This window comes from Gasterosteus aculeatus, chromosome 11 (assembly GCF_964276395.1).
Source record: "Gasterosteus aculeatus chromosome 11, fGasAcu3.hap1.1, whole genome shotgun sequence".
Taxonomy (NCBI): Eukaryota; Metazoa; Chordata; class Actinopteri; order Perciformes; family Gasterosteidae; genus Gasterosteus; species Gasterosteus aculeatus.
Window position 1 is genome coordinate 439616 of NC_135699.1, and position 19641 is coordinate 459256.

Here is a 19641-nt window from a genome sequence, read left to right on the forward strand (position 1 = left end):
AAATATAAAAAATAAGTATGTGAAGAATGAAAATAAATATTGTATTCAAAACAATTCAAGAAGTTAATCAAAATTATTTTCAATACAAAAATACTTCATTCATGTTCTCATGTTCTTATTTGGAAGACGCGATGGGATAGAATCAGCATCAGCGTCCCATCGCTCCTTCCCTCCTTGTGTTCGATGACCCAGTTGAAAGGATCCAGCCCCGATATCCACGTGCTCTTTCCATGTCAACAGACATGATTGTAATCCGTTATGACGGTGAAGGTGGCCACTCGGATGTAAAGGCTGAATTGGCGTGTGGCCCACACTCTAGCCACAGTTCTGTCAAACGTGGGCCAGCGCCTTTGGGTAGCAGTGAGCGACTAGTTTACACCACCCACCAATGGCTCTGGTGCTTCCTTATCTTGAGCCAACACGGCCACACTACTTCCATGGAGGCCTCTGAATACATTATAAAGGGAATGTCCGACATAGTGACCATCGGGGCATCTGATAACAACCCTGTTGTCAAAGACCTCATTACATTCCTGGGTGCATTGGAAACGCGCCCTTTACGTGTCAGGTGGTGCAGAAGGGATGCACGCTGGGACAAGTCCTCCACAACGCGTTTATAGTAGCAGTCAAAGGTTTGGACACCACTGGTACTGAACATCAAACACACTTGCCATGGCAGCTTAGCACCACCTCTATTGTGAGACGTTGCAGGTGAGTTGGTGAATCCCATAGATACTGACTTACTGAGAGGCCCCTGCCAGTCGTGAAGGCCAGAGAGACAATAAATACAAACTATGTAAACAGCATCTTAAGCCAGACGCTTACTGGAAGAGATGGCGAAAATGCTATGGAAATAATTAACTGGAGAAATAAGAAGTGAAATGAAAGAGTAAAATAACCGACTGAGGTCCAGTGGCTGGGAGGACAACTGGAAAACGCCTGAGTCTGTATGTGGAGGTCCATGTGTGTGTGGAGCAGGGCCCTGAGTCTGTACGTGGAGGTCCATGTGTGTGTGGAGCAGGGCCCTGAGTCTGTACGTGGAGGTCCATGTGTGTGTGGAGCAGGGCCCTGAGTCTGTACGTGGAGGTCCATGTGTGTGTGGAGCAGGGCCCTGAGTCTGTACGTGGAGGTCCATGTGTGTGGAGCAGGGCCCTGAGTCTGTATGTGGAGGTCCATGTGTGTGGAGCAGGGCCCCTGAGTCTGTACGTGGAGGTCCATGTGTGTGTGGAGCAGGGCCCTGAGTCTGTACGTGGAGGTCCATGTGTGTGGAGCAGGGCCCTGAGTCTGTACGTGGAGGTCCATGTGTGTGTGGAGCAGGGCCCCTGAGTCTGTATGTGGAGGTCCATGTGTGTGGAGCAGGGCCCCTGAGTCTGTATGTGGAGGTCCATGTGTGTGGAGCAGGGCCCTGAGTCTGTATGTGGAGGTCCATGTGTGTGGAGCAGGGCCCTGAGTCTGTATGTGGAGTTCCATGTGTGTGGAGCAGGGCCCTGAGTCTGTATGTGGAGGTCCATGTGTGTGGAGCAGGGCCCTGAGTCTGTATGTGGAGGTCCATGTGTGTGTGGAGCAGGGCCCTGAGTCTGTACGTGGAGGTCCATGTGTGTGTGGAGCAGGGCCCTGAGTCTGTACGTGGAGGTCCATGTGTGTGGAGCAGGGCCCTGAGTCTGTATGTGGAGGTCCATGTGTGTGGAGCAGGGCCCTGAGTCTGTACGTGGAGGTCCATGTGTGTGTGGAGCAGGGCCCTGAGTCTGTACGTGGAGGTCCATGTGTGTGTGGAGCAGGGCCCCTGAGTCTGTACGTGGAGGTCCATGTGTGTGGAGCAGGGCCCTGAGTCTGTATGTGGAGGTCCATGTGTGTGGAGCAGGGCCCTGAGTCTGTACGTGGAGGTCCATGTGTGTGGAGCAGGGCCCTGAGTCTGTATGTGGAGGTCCATGTGTGTGTGGAGCAGGGCCCCTGAGTCTGTACGTGGAGGTCCATGTGTGTGGAGCAGGGCCCTGAGTCTGTATGTGGAGGTCCATGTGTGTGTGGAGCAGGGCCCTGAGTCTGAGGCCAGTAAAACACACATTACAGTGAAACTTTTATTGTCAAGGACCAAAACAGAAAGTGACGGTCTGATTGTGTGAATCAAATAAAGTGGTTCCCATCTTGCTGCAAACTACAGACTTCTTGTTTTACTCCTATCACTCTAGTACTATAGTAGTAGTACACAGTAGTACTATCAGTATTTACACAACATAACTGGCTGGATTAGTTATTGATGACACATCTAGAACTGTCAAAAAATCAAGCTTTGTTCCCCCCAAAAATAGCTGAATTTAGGCTATGGCTAATTCCAGAAGATGGTTTTATTTTATTGGTCTGTTTTATCGCAACTATACAGCCTTTTAAGTAACGCGTTTATTCTGAAAATATCATTTCCGCTCAACAGAAAAAGAGACTTCCGTTTGCGTGAGGCGGAACAAGCGGCCCGCGGAGGGAACAAAGGACGCTTCGCTCAGTATGTCCACCCCGTTAAAACAGAATTACTTGAGAAACGTCACATTTGACTGGTTTCGGGCGGCGCGCGTGAGAAGGAGGTCGGCGGAGACGAACCGTGCTGCCATGACTAGCGGCGCTCCGCGATGTAACGTTAATGGGAGCCGGTTTGTATTGTTCGTTAGCCTAGCTCGTTAGCCTAGCCGTGAAGCTAAGCTAACGAGCTATAGAAAGGCGTGAAGCTTCTGTCGCGTCAACCGTGCGCGTGCCGCCTTTGAGTCGTTTCTGCGTATTAACTACATGACATTACTTTGATTACACGTGGGTCCATTGGTGGATAAACGGGCTCTTTGCGAGGCCCGGCGGCGGGAGACCGCGTTCGCGCTGCCGCTGTCCTTCCCCGCTATCGTCGGTACCCGTTAACTTCACATCATGTACCGGCGTCCTCGTGCTGCGGTGTTTAGCGAGCTACGCGTCAGTAGAACCTGTACTTCAGGTGTGTGACTGACGTCTGTTCTCCTGCAGGTTGACCGGATGGAGATCGCCTCGTGTGCTTGAACCCGCCTCCAGCCACCATGTCAAGTGAGTGACGTGAAGCCATCAGGCCTCCTGACTGACGTCCCTGTTCGCATTGTGTCTGGATGAGACTAGAATAAAGATCGTTATCATATCTTATATTTTGGAGATGCCCTGAACAACGGTACTGATTTCCGGTATGAATCGATAACTGTTCATCAAATGTATCCTTTTTCTTTCTTGTTGGCATCCAGGGATTATTTTAATCAAACCATTGTGAATTAAGAGAACCTCTTATTCGCATTAATAGTTTTACTTATAATAAACTGCTTTGCTACTGTCAGTTCATTTAGACTTTTATATACAAACTACTTGATTTCTCACCAAACTAAACGTTACCAGACTTCACCTGGACCCGTTATGACATGAGAATGTTCTTTCAGTAAATGATGGTCCTGTAGAGTCCAATAGTGATTGACAGGTAGCCGTCATCACTATGGCGACTACTGTTCAAGGCCGTCCACTGGTCCACTTCCTGTATACAGGCGATGGTTCTGACCCAGACGGGCTGTTGACACTGACTCAATGGATGAGTCTCCTTCCTGTTCTCAGCGTCTCTGCTGTAAAAGTATATAAACTATGGCCGTTAAATGCACCAAAGCAGCCTACTGACGTGTGTTTCTCTCCCTCAGAACGACCATCCTACGCCCCCCCTCCTCCCCCCGCCCCAACAACAGTAAGTGTCCTGGTTTCGCTCTTCCAGCTTAGTGGCCACTGTCCTCCTATATATTTATTTATTGCTTTCATGGTTCCTCTCGCGGTGGAAGAGCTCCGTCATCACTCACTTCTGCTTTCTACGATCATACCACTCACTTATGGTTTTGGGCAGAATGTTTATATGCCGCACACACGTTTATGAATTGCTTATGATTTGTCATATACGGCATTAATGGGTGTGAATATTACAGTTTAGCACATGTATGTAGAAAGACGTGATGCTTTTCGTTTTGGCAGAAGTGTTTGACGTTGATGTAACTCGTTCATCAACATTCACCTCGTGAGGCCGGCGTGAAGTCAGGGAACGCAAACGAGTCCCCTTTTCCCCTCTTACTTGTTTATGTTTATCCCTCTTCCTCTTGTTTGTAAACCATTTCTCATTCGTATTTTGTCTCATTTGTCTTCCATCAGCAATTGCCTTCCACCCCCGGGTTTGTGGGCTACAACCCGTACAGCCATCTGGCCTACAACAACCTGCGGCTGGGAGGGAGCTCCGGAGGCTCCAGCAGGGTAACTCAGATCGTGGGATAAAGGGAGGGGGGGCCACCGTATGGCATCACACGCTGCAGGGCATGTGTGGACCTCCGGTCTACAGCCAGTCTCTGGACCAATCAGCTGGGCCTTTGTCATCCTCCTAAAAGAAAAATAACATTTTAACATATAAATCAATACTTTTTACAGTAATTCAGACTTTTCAGTGAATACGTTTAAGTCTGCTTCACCAAACAAGCAAGTAAATCATTCGATGGGACCTTCTTCAGTGCAGAAACAGCTGTAAGTAAGCGGAGCAGAATAGCAACTCAGCGGTGGTTCTTCATGTCAACGAGCCGTCGCTGTAGAACCTTCACACAAAGAGCTGCTGCAGTTCATCACCACCATGAACCTGTTGTAAATCTACAGGTCAATGTTTTTATGCAAAGGGGCTCCCATGGAGCATCACTTCTGACGCCCTGTTATCGTGTTCTACAGCCGCATGAATACTTGGTGCATCATCGTGTTTGTATGGGACAGGACCTCACGTTCCTCCTTCTGGACGCTCTGATTTGCTTCATCGCCGTCGCTCAAAAACGGCATTCTGCTACTCGGCAAACTCCTAAATGTAGATTTCGGATTTGTAATTGTTAATTGTCTTAACTTGCCCTTCAAGGGACGTCTGGCAGCCACGAGTCTGTGTGCTGCATGTGTCCCCCTGTAGGACGTCACTAAGCATCCAGTCCCGTCTGCAGCAGAGCATCAGCTGCTTTATCTTCCTCTCCTGTGTGAACACTGAACGCTCTTTCTCTCCCCCCCACAGAACTCCTCCGGCATCACCGTCCCAAAGCCCCCCAAACCTCCAGACAAGCCCCTGATGCCTTACATGCGGTACAGCCGGAAGGTAAGCAGGAAGGTAAGACACCCATCCACGGTGTCTGCTTTTACTGCTTGTCCTCCCGTCCCCTGAACAGTTGCAGGGGGTTTCTGGGGGGGAAACAGCCAAGCCATGACGCCCCCCCCCCCCCCCCCACCTCAGGCACCCAGCGGCCGCTCTGTTTTACCGCTGGCTTACAGCACCTCCCCATTTCTGTCAAGGATAAAGAGAAGCTGCAAGCATGACCTGCTGCGCCTTCACCCCCTGTGCATGCTGCTCTGCTGCTCCTCTAGTGATGATGTACATGTCGCTCCGCCCATACCAGCCAATCACTGTGTCCATAGACAACGACGTCTTCCTGCTCTCTGCACTCTTATAGGAGCCCCACTTGCCATTTGCTGCAGTTCCCCCCTTGTGACCTCATGTTGTTTCTGTGTGCAAACACAAGGTATGGGACCAGGTGAAGGCCTCCAACCCGGACCTGAAGCTGTGGGAGATCGGAAAGATTATCGGAGGGATGTGGAGAGACCTGACGGATGAGGAGAAACAAGACTACCTGAACGAGTACGAAGCTGAGAAGGTGAGGGGGGGGGACTCACGTCTGTGGTCTCAGCAGATTGTGTCCCATCTGAAAAGTCAAAATTGCTTCTCAAACTCGCAAATGCCATTATTTATTTTCCCTTCAGGGGAAACTGGATAGACGCGTTTGTTTTAGGCTGTAGGTCAAGAAGTCACCAGCTGATTGTGACTAGTTGACATTGATCAGTGCTGAGGGCGAACAACCGTTATTTAAGGTCTCCGTCTCTAAAGGTCCTCTCAGGCTGCCCTAGTTGTTCCTGTGTGGCCCCCGGCCTCTTTACCTGACCAAGTATTTCACATGAACAATAAAGCAGCAACACACCGGAGAGGTGGTCCTGATCCTTCCTTTCCTGCCTCCCGCCTGTCAGATCGAGTACAACGATTCTCTGAAGGCCTACCACAACTCACCGGCCTACCTGGCCTACGTCAACGCTAAGAACCGGGCCGAGGCCGCCATGGAGGAGGAGAGCCGGCAGAGGCAGAGCCGCATGGACAAAGGGGAGCCGTACATGAGCATTCAGCCCGCCGAGGACCCCGATGGTGAGTAGTGAAGTCAACCTATTGAGGCTGGTTAATGGTTGTGCCTTCACGAGGAGACGTGGAGCTGGAAGCCCACTGCTCAGTTTCTCTTTCCTTAAGTGAGCCTCGAGCAGCCGGTGCTCCTCGGTGCTCCTCTGGCCTTTGTTTGCTGGTTGTTGTTTTAACTGCTGGCCGTTCAAACATGGAGGAGTTGTGACGGTACGTTTAGCTGCTCCGTCGGGCGGACTGTTGATTGTCGTCCTTTTCCGTGGTCCAGACTACGACGATGGATTTTCAGTGAAGCACACAGCAGCCGCTCGCTTCCAGAGGAACCACCGGCTCATCAGCGACATCCTCAGTGAGATCGTGGTGCCCGATGTGCGCTCGGTGGTCACCACAGCCCGCATGCAGGTCCTCAAGAGGCAGGTCCAGTCCCTAATGGTGCACCAGGTACGTACGATATGTGAGAGGAGCACAAAGTGGACAAATACCAGCTACTACCTCAGAGACCAACATTTGTATTTCATGTTGGTTCAGAGGAAGCTGGAGGCAGAACTTCTGCAGATTGAGGATCGGCACCAGGACAAGAAGAGACGCTTCCTGGAGACCACTGACTCGTTCAACACTGAACTCAAGCGGGTACACAATGGCGTTGTCCACCTTCTGATGGCGGCCGCTAAATGGAGAGCTTCACACGTGTTCCTTTTTGTTTGCAGCTCTGCGGCCAGAAGGTGGAGGTGGACATGGAGAAGCTGGCATCCGAGATGGCCGCTGCCGAGGAGGCGGCCAGGCGGCGGGCGGAGGACAGGGAGCGGGAGGCAGTGGAGCAGGCGGAGAAAGCTGCTCAGCAGCAGCAGGAGGCAGCTGGGAGCAAAGCTGCAGAGCAGGGCGGAGTCAATGCTAGCAGCGCGGCTAGCAGCGCCGCCAACCCCACCTCAGGAGCCACGGAGGAGGACACGCCCACACCAATGGAGACGGGTACCTTCAGCTTTTGCTACTTTTGCAGTAGTGTCGTGCTGCACATTAGACATGACTTCTGTAGGCACCTTCATGTATTATTATTTCAGAGGAAGCGCTGGTATGGAACGGCCCCTCTGACGATGGGGGCTCGTGTGGGTTTGAGTACCGCCCCTTAACTGCTTACTGGACTTCCTCTCAAACCGTTTTAAACCTGATCCCTTAATCTCTCTCCCTTCCCCCCAGATGAGGTGGCACCTACAGACCCCTCGCCAGACCCCCAACTGGCTCCTCCTGACCACGCCCCCTCTGCTTCCGATAAAACCGCCCCTCCCCCGGAGGTGACCAGGGAGAGCAGCACTCCTGGCAGCAGCACCCCGAGTGATGACAGCAGGAACAGCATGCCCCCCCCCTCCTCAGACAGCAACGCTGGAGCAGCAACACCCGACCCCCCCGCGGCTCAGGAAACCAACTCCAATGCGGCTAACGCTAACGTGGCTGCAGCGCCTCCGCCTCCCTCAGAAGAAGCAGCCCCCCCAGCAGCACTGCGATCCCCCAGCCAGAGCAGCCAGCCGTATGATGCATAGACGCTACGGGGGGGGGGGGGCTCTCAGCAGATTGGTCCGTAGATGGTTTACACCCTGGTGGGTCATGAGGGGGCCGCTGTTGTCAAAGCATTAAACACCACCTGGTGGTCGTTTCTAGGATCTGCTCCGTCACCACGGCGCTACGCTCACAGTACAAAGCAGCACGTTCTGTGATCATTGAAGCCGTCTTACTGCCGCGCTGTGTGTGACGGGCAAACCGCAGAGCTGAACCACACTTTGTACTGTGCATGTTTGAACATCACACACTTCCAATGTCACCGCAACCTTTAAGTCGGTCCTTCAACAAGACGGCAGCTGCAAACATCACATGATCCGTGTCGAGGACGCCCCCCCCACATACATGTTGGCGTGTCGCTTTGCGTGACCTGCAGAGCCAACACTGTTTTTGTTCTTAGAGACGTAGTTGATCCTTTTTTAGATGTTGAGCCTCGTATGAACGCTTCACCCCGCTGGCTCCTCGTGACTCTCAGGTCAGAGGTCAGTATGGAGGAGGCCACGGTGTCCTCATCCTGCATGCCACATTACAAGCCGAACAGCTGCTGGAGTCCTAAAGGGTGGAGGTGGAGGGAAACGTAACTGAAAAAGAAATTTAAAAAGCTGTTATATAAAGGTCCCATTGAGCATCAGCAGGTAACATGGATGTAGTGAGTGTGCATATTAACACCCCCATTCAAACAACTTTTTTCCTACTTGAATTGGACTGTTAGTGCGCCTGTTTTTTGCATCTTTCTTTTGTACTGACTTATGTAGCCAAATAAAGAGGATTTCTCAGTCTGTCGTTGTTGTATTTTTCTGTTAATTGTTTTCTGAGATCCTATTTATCAGACCGTAAACATGAAACCTTTACTCCGTTAGTCCACAAGCTTCTGGGAAGAATATTATATTGATTCCTGATTTTTAATTTTTTTTAGAGAGACTAAACTTTCATTTACTTCAAACTGTCCTAAGGACGTTTCTTTTTTAACCACTCTGATCATTTCTGTGTCTTTGAGAGTGGAGCAAAACAAATCTGCAGGTCCGCTGTGACGTCTATAAAGACAGACTCTGTAATTATAATTCTGAACTTGTTCACTGACATAAGTAAAGATAATCGCACACGCACCTCGCCGCTGGTTGTCGAGGTGGTGCCCAGTAAATAATGTGGGCTTCGTTGATCACTGGAAGACGTTTTGGGGAGAGCCTGGTCTGATTAGGAGGGACGGCATCCATCCCACTTTGGACGGAGCTGAACTTCTTTCTAAGAACCTGACCCAGTTTCTTAGTGGACTTAATCCATGACCCAGAGTTCAGACCAGGGAGCAGAGTCGCAGTCTTACACACTTCTCTGCGCTTCGATCTGAGCAGTCACTCAGCATAATGAACCCTATAGAGACCTTGTCTGCCCCACGGACACACTTATCTAAGTTAAAGGTAAACAACCGAGGAGTTGTAGTAAATAACTTAATTAAAGTTAAAACTAATAATGCAATAGTGCAACAAAATAGGAGAATTAAAGGGGGTCTTTTGAATATCAGATCCCTGTCATCTAAAGCTGTTTTGGTAAATGAACTAATATCAGATCACCATGTTGATGTATTTTGTCTTACTGAAACGTGGTTGTTGAATGGGGAATATTTCTGTTTAAATGAAGCGACTCCTCCGAGTCATGTTAATACTCATATTCCCCGAGGGGGGGGGGGGGGGGGGGGGGGGTGGCAGCTATTTATACTCCTGCCTTTTAATAAACTTTAAACCTAAGGTGGATTATAACTCATTTGAAAGCCTGGTTTTCAGTCTTTCGCAACAGACCTGGAAAATAATCCAGCCGGTTCTCTTTGTAATAGTGTACAGGGCCCCAGGTCCTTATTCAGAATTTCTTTCTGAATTTTCACAGTTCTTAACGAGTTTGGTCCTTAAAACGGACAAGGTAATTATTGTGGGTGACTTTAACATTCATGTGGATGTCGACAACGACAGCCTTAGTACTGCATTCCTTTCATTGTTAGATTCAATTGGTTTCTGTCAGTGTGTAAATAAACCAACTCACTGTTTTAACCACACTCTCGACTTCTTGTGTATGGGATTGAGATTGAACATTTAACAATTTTTCCACAGAACCCTCTCCTGTCGGACTATTGTCTGATAACCTTTGAATTTCTACTATCGGAACCACCTCCTCCTGCCAAAGGTTTCTACAGTCGACGCTTATCGGATACCGCTGTAGCCTTATTTAAAGAAGCCATTCCTTCTGCTCTAAGTTCAGTGCCCTGCCTCAAGATACAAGAAGACTCCTGTGAGAACCTCAGTCCGTCCCAGATGGATCATCTTGTTGATGCTGCTACAGGCTCTTTGAGAGTGGCGCTGGACGCTATTGCTCCTCTGGAAAGAAGAATAGCAACAAGAAGGAAGTCTGCTCCGTGGTATAACCCTCAAACACGGAACCTAAAGCAAACTGTGCGGAAGCTTGAACGATTATGGCGTTCCACCAAATCAGAAGGATCTAGGCTAGTTTGGCAAGACAGCCTTAAAACGTATAAGAAGGCTCTCCGTAACGCAAGAGCATCTTATTACTCATCATTAATAGAGAAAAATAAAAACAACTGCAGGTTTCTCTTCAGCACTGTAGCCCGACTGACAGAGCGTCACAGCTCTATTGAGCCGTGTATTCCTTTGGACCTCACTAGTAACGACTTCATGAACTTCTTCAATGATAAGATTCTGACTATCAAAGAGAAAATTGATGGTCTCCTGCCTTCAACCAGTGCCGACCTGTCCTCCTTGGATGCAGCAGTGGGCCCTGATGCCTGTTTGGATGCCTTCTCTTCCATCAACCTTGATCAACTGACTTCTTTATTTTCAAAGTCTAAATCTTCTACTTGTCTCTTGGATCCGATTCCGACCAAACTGCTTAAGGAAGTTTTTCCTTTAGTTATCACATCCTTATTAGATATTATGAATCTGTCTTTGTTGACAGGACATGTACCACAGTCCTTCAAGGTAGCTGTAATTAAACCTCTTCTTAAGAAACCTACTCTTGCTCCAGAGGTGTTGGCTAACTACAGACTATCTCTAATCTTCCCTTCCTCTCTAAGATCCTTGAGAAATCCGTCGCAAATCAATTATGTGACTTTCTACAAAACAATGCTTTGTTCGAGGATTTCCAGTCAGGATTCCGAGTGCATCACAGTACAGAAACAGCACTGGTGAAAATTACTTGGATGACCGGCATCTTCCTGATGCTAAACTCAGAAAAAACGGAAGTTATCCTGATAGGCCCAGAGCGCCTTCAAAGCCAGCTGTCGCGTGATACAGTTTTTATGGATGGAATTGCTCTGGTACCCAGCAGCACCGTCAGGAATCTGGGAGTTCTCTTCGACCAGGATATGACCTGCAACTCGCATATAAAGAAGATTTCAAGGACTGCCTATTTCCATCTACGTAACATATCAAAAATCAGGAACTTCCTGTCTCAAAGTGATGCAGAAACATTAGTTCATGCGTTTGTCACTTCCAGACTGGACTACTGTAATTCTTTGTTATCAGGCTGCTCTTATAAATCTCTTAAGCCTCTCCAGTTGATTCAGAATGCTGAAGCACGTGTATTAACAAGAACTAAGAAAAGGGATCATATCACTCCTGTATTAACTTCTCTGCACCGGCTCCCTGTTAAATCAAGAATAGATTTTAAGGTACTTCTCCTCACCTACAAGGCACTTGCTGGTGAGGCACCATTGTATCTTCAAGAGCTTGTAACACCGTATTGCCCTACAAGGCAGCTGCGCTCCATAGATGCTGGTTACTTGTTGTTCCTATGGTTTTAAAAAGTAGGCTGGGGGCCAGAGCCTTCAGTTATCAAGCTCCTCTTTTGTGGAACCAGGTTCCACTTTCAGTCCGGGGGGCAGATTCGGTCAGCTCTTTTAAAGTAAAACTTAAAACGTTCCTCTTTGATTCTGCCTATAGTTAGGGCTGGCTCAGGTTAGTCCGGACCAGCCCTTAGTTAAGCTGCTATAGGCTTAGACTGCCGGGGGAATTCTTAGGACACACCGAGCTCCTCTCTCACGCTCTCGTTCTACCATAATTCACGTTTTATTAATGCACATGACTAATTCAGCTTCTTTCGGGGAGTTTTTTTTGTGCTTTCTCCCCTATCAGGTCTCCGTAGATCGTGGTTCCTTCGGGACCCTGGTCCTGACACCTACCGTGGCCCTGCTGACGCCTGCTGCTGCCATCATCATCATCATCATCATCATTATTATTATTTTAGATATTAATCATATTACTGTACTCGTAAACCAACATTACCCTCTGCTAAAGTCTCTGTGCTCTCCCTCCCCACAGGATTCTGTGGATGGTGGTTCTATCTGATGGTGGTTCTATGTGACGGTGGTCCTATGTGACGGTGGTTCTATGTGATGGGGGTTCTATCTGATGGTGGTTCTATGTGACAGTGGTTCTATGTGACGGTGGTTCTATGTGATGGTTGTTCTATCTGATGTTGGTTCTATGTGACGGTGGTTCTATCTGATGGGGGTTCTATCTGATGGGGGTTCTATGTGACGGTGGTTCTATGTAATGGTGGTTCTATCTGATGGTGGTTCTATGTGATGGGGGTTCTATGTGACGGTGGTTCTATGTGATGGTGGTTCTATGTGATGGTGGTTCTATCTGATGGTGGTTCTATGTGATGGGGGTTCTATGTGACGGTGGTTCTATGTGACGGTGGTTCTATGTGACGGTGGTTCTATCTGATAGTGGTTCTATGTGATGGAGGTTCTATGTGATGGTGGTTCTATGTGATGGTGGTTCTATGTGATGGTGGTTCTATGTGATGGTGGTTCTATGTGATGGTGGTTCTATCTGATGGTGGTTCTATGTGATGGTGGTTCTATGTGACGGTGGTTCTATCTGACGGTGGTTCTATGTGACGGTGGTTCTATCTGACGGTGGTTCTATGTGACGGTGGTTCTATGTGACGGTGGTTCTATGTGGTGGTGGTTCTATCTGACGGTGGTTCTATGTGACGGTGGTTCTATGTGACGGTGGTTCTATGTGGTGGTGGTGGTCCCTGCAGTGGTCCTGCTGTGCGTCTGGTTTACTACTCACAGTTACTTGAATCATTCCTGTCATATAGTCTCATGTATTATACATTGTTCATTCTGTACACATGACATCATCGTAGTCTGTCCATCAGGAGACGGATCCTCCTCTGACGTTCTCAATAAGGTTTCTTCCCTTTTTTCCCTCTTGGAAGGGTTTTTTCATTTTTTGGAGATTTTTTCCTGTACTGATGGTGGGTTTTGGGACAGAGGATGTTGTATGTGTTCACACTGTAATTTGCGATTTTGGGCTATACAAAATAAAATCATAAGTCATCCTCCTGCTGCTTAGATATTCTTCCAACACACTTTTTCAAAAATATCTCAAACAATTTGACCACTGATCTCCAACAAATTGTAAACACATCCCTTCTCTCAGGTGTCTGCCCACAAGGACTTAAAACTGCTGTTATTAAACCACTCCTAAAGAATGCTAATGTCAGGACGGCGGGGAGGAGATAGAAGGCAGGACTCAAACGCAGTTGAGTTTTTCAAAAAGGCAAGATCCCAAGAAGCAAGACGTAGACGTAGACGAGAAGCATGAACACGTGCCATGAACCTTCGGACAATATGCAATGACGCAACAAGTAACAAGTGACACACATGGCTTAAATAAACTAGGGAGGTGCAGGTAATTGGAAACAGCTGGAAACAATCAGACAATCACAGGGGATGACAGGACGAGGCAGGAAGTGAAGTTACCAGGGAGGCATGATGCAGAAACCTACAAAATAAAACAAGATGTGAACCCAAACTGTGACGGCTAATCGAGATGCCACAACAATGAAAAACCATAGACCATTATCAAACCTTCCTTTTTTAAGTAAAACAGTTGAATTTGCGTTTTCGACAACACCACAGTACTGACACTGCTCTTGTTAAGGTTTTCAACGAGATCCACTGAAACAAAGATAATGGCAAAATTTCAGTCTTAATATTACTGGATCTCAGCGCAGCATTTGACACGGTCGACCATCACATACTACAAGATAAACTAATTAACTGGGTGGGACTCTCTGGCACAGGACTTAACTGGTTTGAATCCTACTTGAAAGAAGAATACTGGGGCCCCTTCTGTTCAACATCTATGGAATGCCGTTTTAGTCAAAATTAAATAAATGAATAAATACGTAAATACATGAAATATGCATTTGAAATACATCATGAAATAAATAAATGAGGCAATAAATACATAAATATTAAATACATTTAATTATTTCATGGTACTTTTATTTCATAATGCCACTTTTCATTTCCAGAGTCTTTTATTTCATAATGCCACTTTTAATTTCCAGAGTCTTTTATTTCATACTGCCACTTTTCATTTACACAGTCTTTTATTTCATAATGCCGTTTTTCATTTCCAGACTCTTTTATTTCATAATGTCACTTTTCATTTCCAGAGTCTTTTATTTCATAATGCCACTTTTAATTTCCAGAGTCTTTTATTTCATACTGCCACTTTTCATTTACACAGTCTTTTATTTCATAATGCCGTTTTTCATTTCCAGACTCTTTTATTTCATAATGCCGACATCTACATGCTTCCATTGGCTCAGATAATGGGAAACAACAAAGTGTGTTATCACAGTTATGCAGATGACACACAAATCTATATAACTATATCACCAGGAGACAACAATCCAATACTGGGTCTGGGTAAACGCATTGAACAAATCAACAAATGGATGTGTCAAAACTTTCTTCAATTAAACAAAGATAAAACAGAATTGTTTTTGGTAACAAGGATGAACGATTGAAAGTCAATCACAAACCAAGCTAGAAATCTAAGTGTAATTATGACCCGAACAGTCATATCAAGACAGTTACAAAATTAGCCTACTATCACCTAAAGAATATATGAAGGATTAGAGGACTTATGTCTCAGCCAGATTTGGAAAAGACTCGACTGCTGTAACAGTGTGTTTACATGTCTCTGTAAAAAGTCAATCAGTAAGCCCCAGCTGATCCAGAAGGCTGCAGCTTGAGTCCTCACCAGGACCAGGAAAGGTGATCACATGACTCCAGTTCTCAGGTCTTTACACTGGCTTCCTGTCAAACAAAGAATTTACTTAAAGCACTGAATGGTTTAGTACATTTCTGATCTGCTGATACCTTATGGACCTCCACGAACCCTCCGGTCGTCTGGTACGGGTCTACTTTCTGTTCCCAGAGTCAGAACTAAACGTGGAGAAGCAGCGTTCAGTTTTTCTGCTCCACGTATCTGGAACAAAGTCCCAGAAAGCTGCAGGTCTGCTGAGTCCCTGAGAGTTTTCTGTTTGCTGCTGCCTTTAATTGACCGCTTCTGCAAGTCGGAATTCTTAAAGACATTCTTAAATTACATTACATTGTTGAAATGTGTTATACAAATGTGTTATACAGAAAATGGCCTTGCCTTGCCCTCAGCCGTGCCTCGTCCGATGTCTGCTGATGCACAAGAATCAAAGAAACACATCTGATGTCAATGTGAAAAATGGTTGGATAATGTAATGGTAAAAATATGTTATAACATTGTTTTGTGCTAAAGCCGTGTCTCAAGTGTCCTGTATTTGACCCTGATGTGCAAAGAGCAGCATGATACAAAATGTTAGTTTGCATCTGTGTCCTGAGAAGGGAGGACGGTCGACTCGATCTCATAGAAGCTTCAAAAGAAAAGGCTTTTGTTCATGGCCTTGGTTCATATCTTATTCTGTACGAAAGTTCTGGATCCAAGTTTTACTTTCATGTCAATTAATTATGATTTGCAGCGGCCACTGAGGAGGATCTTGTGTGTGTGTGTGTGTGTGTGTGTGTGTGTGTGTGTGTGTGTGTGTGTGTGTGTGCTGCCCTCAGCTTCACCTGGGTTCTTATCTCAACCTGCTTTGCAGCTTCTCGTAGCTGGCACGGAGAATGTTCTTCACATGTGTATAAAAACTCAGCGTCTTTACTGCTCGGAGACGTCATTTCCACAGAGCACCGTGATACGTGCCTGTGTATTTGACCTCCTGCTTGCAAGCAATAAATGGACTTTTTGCAACTTTGATCATTCATCAAGACTCTGTTTTATCAGACAAATCATTCTCTTCTACCGAGCTTTAATTGAAATATTCCACAACAATATCTTTGCTTATATGGACAGTTCAATGTCTGGATGCCACGTCTTTTAATGGACATACAAGTTTTAGTTTTAGAGTGCTTCATTTTAAAGACACCCAAAATTGTGGAACAATGGTGTGGCAGGCTCGTCCATTTTGCCAAAATTTAATTTCTGCAACTTCTCAATATCTTGTGTGGCCCACACAAGCCTTGCGTGGGCATCAGGGAACTCCTGTAAAGTCTGAGGAGCCACCTGGCGGCGTCTGATTGACTGAAACATAATGTCCCACAGGTGTTCTATCGTGAGGGCCATTGGTATTAATTCCTTCATCCTCCAGGTTCTTGCCACATGAATTGGGAGCATCAGTGACCACCAGCAGACCGGTCATGCTGAACCATGCTGCAGGCAGCACACGTTCTCCTTGGCTTCTCCAGGCCTTCTCGCGTCCATCACAGGGCGCCATGGTGGACACGTATGGCGTTATATTTGTGCCACAATCCTGAGCGCGTAATTTTAAGTTTTGAGCACAGAGAACTATATTTTAGCAAAGAAAAACATTCCGTGCGCGCAGTTTACTCAGGTGCCCTCGACACAAACTGGTTTTCTGCGCGCAGGCAGCCGTTGCTGCGCTCGCTCGACGGTTCACTCACGCGCTCGCTCGACTTGCAGCAGCGTTACATTTGTGCCACAAAACCAACCAATCAGAGAATTAAAGAAGGTCCATTGTGATTGGCTGTTGGTCTCCAATCACAACGCTTCCTAAAGAAGACGAAAACGAGTGATATTAGAAGTCCGACTAGCCACCATCAGACATGACCGAAGCAAATGATGAGAACAGCACGTGTTTTAATCCAGGCCATTAGCATTTAGCACAAATGCTGCAAACTTCAACAACTCGCTGAGCTTCCGCGATGCTGTAGGTAGTTCTACTAGCGTTGTGATTGGAGACCAACAGCCAATCACAATGGACCTTCTTTAATTCTCTGATTGGTTGGTTTTGTGGCACAAATGTAACGCTGCTGCAGTTCGAGCGAGCGCGTGAGTGAACCGTCGAGCGAGCGCAGCAACCGCTGCCTGCGCGCAGAAAACCAGTTTGTGGAGAGGGCACCTCAGTAAACTGCGCGCACGGAATGTTTTTCTTTGCTAAAATATAGTTCTCTGTGCTCAAAACTTACAATTACGCGCTCAGGATTGTGGCACAAATATAACGCCATAGACACGCCGTCTCTGGTGTCCGGGTGTGAAATGATGACACACACATGAGACACGCATCAAGGCTTCTCCGATGTCTGCGTCTCCGTCTGGTTGAGACACCGGGCGTCTCTGCTGGGAGGTCACACGGCGTTCTAATGGAACAATCCACTAAATCATAATCTACTCATTTCAGTACATCTTTTGTGTTCGGTCCACATGACGTCCATTCTCTGATAAAGGGATCCTCCTGTCCCCTCCAAGCCTTCTTACTTTGTCTTGTGGCTTTGGGGACAGCGGATGTCTACAGACTGTAAAGCCCTCAGAGGCGAATGAGGGGTTAGCGACTTTGGGTTAAACAAAATAACATAAATACTATTTGAATATTGTGTATTGCAGTGTCATTATTGTCCACGCTACTACTACTACCAGTCACATTTGTTCAGAGGTTGTAAATAGCGTGCGCATGAATGAAGCGCTGCGGTCACCGCGCGGCCTGACGCGCATGTTCCGGACCCGTGTGCGTCCAACCCAAATGTGCGCGCATCCACGGGCGGTGCACGCGCACCAGGTATAAGGGATGTGTCCCGTGTGCGAGGCCATGGCCCGGGTCTGCGTCTGCAGAACGTACCGACCCGTCGAGCAGTTCAGGGTGAGAACAGGTGGAACTTTGTATCTCGTGTTTCTGTGCTCGTGGTGCAAAGCGTCGCGTTAGTTATGTGTGATCTGGGGACACGTTCTACATGTGTAGAACAGCTTCACGTGTTCATGTGTCCACGCTTCACTTACAGGACAGTGGATTTCAGACCTGCAATGTAACAATAATGATTATGCACGTTGTTGGTGAAATGTGCAACAAGTAAAACCGCCTTGCTCTGGATTATAAATGGATAATAAATAGTTTGCCAACATGTTACAGTAAAATGCCCAAACCTGTTTGGACCTGCTCAGGTGTACAAAGACATATGATCACATGACTGTCCTCCCCAGCGTCTTGACGTTGAATCCTCGCTGTGTTGCAGCTGTCGAGGTGCGAGCGATGCCGCTGCGAGGCCAACAGAGAGGTTTACTGCGCCAACCCCACCTACGCGCCCAACCACTGTCTGTAGGACTGGTGAGACTCCGTCCTCCGCCAGGACCAGGGACTAAAACAATGCGACAGGGAACAGAGGGGGACCCGCTCTCTGTAGGAGGACGACCTGGTTTCATGATCGGAGGAAGCAAACGAGTAGATACACATAAACATGAAGCAGAGCAGCACGCCGTGGACACGCAGCTTGATGCTTTTCATCCTGCACACAGCACATTTAAGTTGACTGAGATGCAAACTGCTGGTTTACATGGTTTTGGAGACGGCGTGGAGACAACCTGAGTAATAGGACCCGAAGGCTTTGGAATGCAGCTCTCTAAGTTGGTTCCAGCTCAGCGTGGCAGCACATGGCCACGTTGAGTGACACACACACACACACACACACACACACACACACACACACTTCCCCTCGTGGCCGGTGCTCGGCGCCAGACGCCCGCCGTGGTGCGTGCGCTGGTCCTGCAGGTTACGTCGCAGCCTCAGCTGCTTACACGGCCCCGTTATGTCACACGCGGTGATTACAGTCTGACATGGGCTTCTGTGTGTGTGTGTGTGTGTGTGTGTGTGTGTCGGATATAATGATAACTTGCATTATGGATTTCCTTTTGCAGAAGAAAATGGAAAGCCGAAGTATTGGTTCTCAGCTCGTACATGTGCTCCCAGTGGTCCTGCTCGGTGGTGGTTGGGTCTGAATGGTAGTTTCTGCTGGACAGATGGTTCGCTTGTTTGCATCAGCGTTTTTCTCCCTCTCACCGGCTGGGTCCGGCGTCACATGACCTCTGGTTCCTGTCCTCCCGCTGACCGCCTTTGCTAATTGTTTGGCAGGTAGCTGCCAAAGGAAGGAATCCTCCCAATCTGACGCGTGCTGATGAACAGTGAGTTATAGATGTGTTATTACAGAGAAACATCGCTTGTATGTGTAACGTGTCCATTACCCACAAAGACACACGTGTTGCTTTCACTCCAGAGGAAACAGCCTGTCGACGAGGGGACCCCCAGGCCTCCTGCCAGAAGCTGCCCCGGCCCACGGAGGCCCCCGCCAGGGGGGGCGCAGGGGGGCCGACTGTTGTCAGCAAGTTCAATTAGTGGATTCTGTTCCTTCCAGCATCAGAAGTCAGGATCTGCTGCTTCTGAGTAACACAACGTACATGTACACACAGCTAGTAGTAAATGATACAACTGTTGGTCTGTGGTCATTTAGACCGGGGGGCTAACCAGGATAAGGGACTAAACCGGGACGTTAAAGTTATCCTGGAGGAATTTAGCTTGGATTCAACCTGCACGGAAGCAGGTTGAATTAAACTCAGCCAAGTAACCATGGCGATTATTAGCGGTTAGCTGCAGGCTAACTGCTAAAGATATTTAGAATTAGACAGCTTGCAGAGATTTGTACATTGGTTGTAAAACATTCTCGCATTGTGAACAAGGGTTTG

At 47.7% G+C, this 19641-nt stretch overlaps 1 protein-coding gene across 4 annotated transcripts; it reads left to right on the forward strand.

Moving 5' to 3' along the window:
* The first annotated feature begins 2401 nt into the window (after positions 1–2401).
* Positions 2402–8550, forward strand: smarce1 (SWI/SNF related BAF chromatin remodeling complex subunit E1). 4 transcript variants are annotated; one of them, XM_040190824.2, is made up of 11 exons: positions 2402–2494; positions 2998–3054; positions 3681–3724; positions 4177–4275; positions 5060–5152; positions 5562–5693; positions 6061–6232; positions 6489–6661; positions 6749–6850; positions 6928–7189; positions 7415–8550. In XM_040190824.2, exons 2-11 carry the CDS (start codon positions 3048–3050, stop codon positions 7753–7755), a joined length of 1425 nt encoding a protein of 474 aa, XP_040046758.2. In that variant the 5' UTR covers positions 2402–2494; positions 2998–3047; the 3' UTR covers positions 7756–8550. The 4 variants fall into 4 exon arrangements, with proteins under 4 accessions (XP_040046758.2, XP_077940841.1, XP_077940840.1 ...); XM_078084715.1 differs by having other exon boundaries at positions 2421–2494; positions 5060–5140; XM_078084714.1 differs by having other exon boundaries at positions 2423–2639.
* Positions 8551–19641: the final 11091 nt, after the last annotated feature.